The 4,563-nt window shown below is 32.6% G+C and overlaps 1 protein-coding gene across 1 annotated transcript; it reads right to left on the reverse strand.

Annotated features, from left to right (window-relative positions):
* Nucleotides 1–1,500: 1,500 nt before the first annotated feature.
* On the reverse strand, nt 1,501–3,568 carry LOC112511571 (BTB/POZ and TAZ domain-containing protein 1-like). The gene is made up of 5 exons (XM_025117246.1): nt 3,346–3,568; nt 2,946–3,079; nt 2,527–2,830; nt 2,124–2,443; nt 1,501–2,038 (listed from the first exon to the last, which is right to left on the reverse strand). The coding sequence occupies exons 1-5, from the start codon at nt 3,469–3,471 to the stop codon at nt 1,852–1,854; spliced, it is 1,071 nt and encodes a 356-aa protein (XP_024973014.1). The 5' UTR covers nt 3,472–3,568; the 3' UTR covers nt 1,501–1,851.
* Between the last annotated feature and the right edge of the window lie 995 nt (nt 3,569–4,563).

Below are 4,563 nucleotides of genomic sequence, written 5' to 3' on the forward strand. Positions count from 1 at the left end.
ATATATATATATATATATATATATATATATATGTATGTATATATATATATATATGTATGTATATATATATATATATATATGTACGTAAGTACGTACGTATGTATGTATGTACGTACGTATAGGTTCAAACGAAAACTCATGTGATTTGTGAAAACGCGAGAACAACCTATTAACCTCATATTGTGATAACAATAAAAATTAAAAGATTTTTCAAATTAAAAATGAAATTGAAAACAATTCAAAAACATTTGAGAGGCAAAAAGGTAATATTGGAATTCAAAGTTAAAAATTTAAAAACACGATCACATTAAACCCGATAATTTGGGATAATATAATGTGCTATTATAGCTATCGCTTATTTCAACAAGATATGATGTAATTTGGGTGTGATATAGGTGTGATAATCATGTGATTATCACACAAATCAAGAATTCCACTCAGCTAAGGTTAACTTAGGAAATCGACTACACGATTTGGTGTGATATGGTTATGATAATCAATCTCATCAAGGATTGCAGTAACATATAATTTCAAATTGGGATGTTTATCACATGTGAATAAACATCAAAATTCTTAATTACATAACTACTATAACATTAAACTCAAATCAACATGTACCAATGACGATAAATCAACTAAAAATATTGACATTTTCAATTCCATATACCTATTATCACATGTGATAAGAAAAACTCATATCATTATAGTTCTGACGATAACACAACCGATTTAGAAAAAAAGCTATGAAATATTATTATTATCACACTATTATCAAACCTTCATCATCATCAACAGAACTAGCTTCAGATAATTTCAAATTTGGATGTTTATCACGTGTGATAAAAATCAAAATTCTCAATTACTAACCTACAACATTCAGATCCTCCATTATAGGTCGGAAATTTTTTTTGAATACTATGAACCGATAGAAAGAAAAGGATATAAGAAAGTGAAAAAAGAAGAAAGTGATACAATGAGCGTGATCAATCCCAACAAAAAAGGATGATATAATTCTAATTAAATAAAATAAAATAAAAACTATCAATAATACCTAATTGCATTACTATCTTTATTAACTTATTTGTATTTAATATAATTTAAATTATTGATTAAAAAAATTTGAGGCTGGTAAATTGTTCTTGCATTCTTGTAAATTACAGAAATTATCATTTAAACCTCCATCTATATCTATAGATATGTATTGTATAACTGTTAAAACTGTAAACTTAAAATTAAAATACATGAACCAAAACTATAATTTACTTACGAAATTGGTGATACAAAAAGGTATCTTGAAACACGGTTATGATGTTTGAGCCGTTCTTCACTTTTATAAAAGGTTGTGTTTTATATTCATGTGTGACAAATATATTTTATATACTCTTTAAAAACTTGAACCAACCAGAAATTGTGGAATATTTAATATTGAAAAAATCAATTTCTTGTGACCAAAAGAATATTATAAGATGCTTCTCTTTCTTTTCTTCCTTTTCCAGGTCATCCTAAAATAATAACAAGTACACAAATTACTTTCTTTATACATCAAAAGCCCCAAGCCTCGATTACAAAAGACTACGCTTTTTCCACCCACCATCAAAACCCAACAAATCAAAGAAAACACCCATCAATAACCCTTCTAACAACAAACTAACACCACACCATCTTTAACCATCTGGATTGGGACATACTGATTAATCGACCCCGAATTCTAATCCCCATGATGTCTAAACATTGTGGCCATCAAGGTTCACTTGATTCAAGGGTTTGCCCCAATAGAACGCCATTTTTACCCTTCTACTAGATTGGAACAACTAATTAGCCAATCAAACACGAATCAACTCATTGACCCCTTCAACATACTACACTTACATGATGGTTTATGAATGATCTTGGCTCTTGTTCTTGATCTTGATCTCTCTTCCTCTTGGGTAAAGGTAAAGAAGATATGGCTTTAGCTGCCACTACTTTTCTCACCAGTAATTCCCATCTTGCTTCTTCCTTCTTGTTTCTCACTTGTTGTCCTTTTATTTTGAATTGCCTGTTGCATTCATTTCACACTCAAAATCAACAAAAACCCATATCTTACTTCATAAGCTAGATTGAGGAAATGAATGGTTAATTACCTGCACAGGGGAACTCTGCAAGTCGAATCAGGTGATTCACAGATGGAGGAATGAAGTTTGAAGAGTTGCCACATACGTTTACACCGGACACAACCTCCATTAACTCTCTTCTTACAATTTGCGAAGTGGTGAATAGAGTGTTGGAGGCCTTCACAGGTTGAGAATTTGCTGCAAGGTGCCCTGTTCTTGCTGGGCTCCTTGTCATATGGTCCTACACTTGTGCAACCTTCTGTGCAAATATGTTGCAAACAATCCATGGCTTCACTCAGCTGGAAATACAAACTTTGCTCTTGCAGATGCTTCCTAGTCTTCTTTTTCCTCTGCACATTCAAATCAGATTCGTTCATTAGCTACAGCTGATATTCAGATTAAATCTATGATATGAAATAACAAGAGTACGCACCGATTCGGCTTCATCGATGAACTTGAGGATTTCGAGTTCAAGGTAAGGATCATTGTTTTGAAGGAACTTCCATCCTTCCGTTTCTTCGACGGCCTTGAAGCTATTGGATATCAATCTCATACACTTAAGGTATAGGTCAGGTGCATCACAGAGCCTGGCGAGTTGGAGAACATCTACTACTCTCTCTATATTCAATCGTCCGATCAAGGCCTTGGTACACCGCGTCTTCAGCTGTGGAACCAGGTAAACATGAGACAGCGCCAACAGATGAATCCCGAATTTTTCCATCTCATCTTCGTCGCACCTGTTGACCATGGAGAATTTGTTGTTGAGAATAGTAGTAACATAATTAAAATAATGATTGTTGGAATGAAGGGGAAAAAAAGACGAAAATTGTTGGCGTGCTTTTAGGAACTTACTTGGTGGAATAGAGGAACCTAACAAACACATCTACAGCATCACATGGAACGCCGAGGATCGAAATCGTCTTCTCGGAACTCCGGTGCTTCTGCGGCCTATCAATTATGCTTTCCAACACCGGCGAAGCGGATGCCTGAATTTTTCCATAACAAATGAAGCAAATGAATATTTCAATAATCGAAATTGATGAACCTGATTAGATAAACCGATTCAGCTTACTAAAATAATTTGCACGTTACTGAAATTGCATCTCAACAATCATATCTCGATCGGAAAACTGAAACCACAAGGTTTTAAAACAAAAACCGTATCAATTTCACACACGAGAATTCTGAATCAATATTCCTTCAGTTTTCCGGTCGAACGATACTTCGATTATAACATTAGGCGATAGATTACCATAATTTTAGCGTTTGCCGGAATCCGACGACCACCAGATGTTAAAATATAGACAATAGTCTCAACAGATCCACCTAAAACATGATCAGATTCATGCTCCGTTGGTGAGGCAGGGCTTCTACACATGTTGCCGGAAAATATCAACGGCGGCTATGGAGGTTGTAGTAATAGCTAATAACTCGTGTTCCAATTTTGTACAAAGAAGAAGCCGTCCAAAATCTTTTGCCTTTCCACCTGCCCGCCTCTTCCCCTTTTTATAGGAGGTGTATTCCCACATGTGTGCTGGACTACCATAAACAAAATTTCTCACCCACGCGCATCGATATCACGTGAAACCACTCTCTCAAAAAGATTAAATCTCAACCGTTGATTATTGGGATTCAAGTGGGAATGTAATTTACATTAATACCCTGCGGATTAGTACTGAGGTGGCAAATGGATAAACCACCTCGTCATGAAATGGAAGGACGTATTTGTAACTGGCCTTTGGATGAAAGACTCAGATCTGACGTGTATTTATAATGACACGTGGCGCCGTGGCTCTTCTGATCTCTTTCCAGGTGGATGATGTGTCACGTGACACGTATACCGTATTGGATTAAAATAAGTCGAATAAAAGAGAGGCTGGAAATAGTTCCTGGAAAAAACAAAATATAATACAAAATGATTATATAATTGAATTTCGAAGATATTTTTTTTGTAAATTACCTTTTTTGTCCTTCTAAAATTTCAAATAATGTTTTTCAAGAAATATAATCATTTTGTTTCTGGTTTTTAAACAAATTCTGTATTTTGAAGATTACAACATTGATTACATAATTATATTATTAAAATATTTTTATATATAATAAAATATTTTTTCTCTCTCATCTATACTATATTATAAAGTATTTGACAAAAACTCTTAAAAATCATTTTTTTGTGCAAGAAGTATTATTTATTGATGCATATTATTTAAAATTCAAAATTAAAAGTAATTTTGCATAAGTACAACTTATTAAAGCTCTATTTTTAAATTTGTACAACTAACTACATATAAACATAATTAAATACAGAATAAACATTCATTTTAAATATAGAAAATCTAAATTATAATTAAAATAATGATTAAGTTGTAACATATAAAAAATTGAATTAAGAAAGTTACACCATAAAAACGAGAATTATTAAATAGTTAATTTGATACTAATATCTATTTATTTTTTTCAAATTTATATT

The sequence above is a fragment of the Cynara cardunculus genome (assembly GCF_001531365.2).
Source record: "Cynara cardunculus var. scolymus isolate 2C chromosome LG 4, CcrdV1, whole genome shotgun sequence".
NCBI classification, from domain to species: Eukaryota; Viridiplantae; Streptophyta; class Magnoliopsida; order Asterales; family Asteraceae; genus Cynara; species Cynara cardunculus.

Coding starts and splice junctions, on each gene's coding strand:
- LOC112511571 (XM_025117246.1), bottom strand. CDS start 3,471: ATGTGTAGAAGCCCTGCCTCACCAACGGAGCATGAATCTGATCATGTT. Junction 3,080..3,345: donor CGGCAAACGCTAAAATTATG/GTAATCTATCGC, acceptor GGAAAAATTCAG/GCATCCGCTTCGCCGGTGTT. Junction 2,039..2,123: donor TGCAGAGTTCCCCTGTGCAG/GTAATTAACCAT, acceptor TGAATGCAACAG/GCAATTCAAAATAAAAGGAC.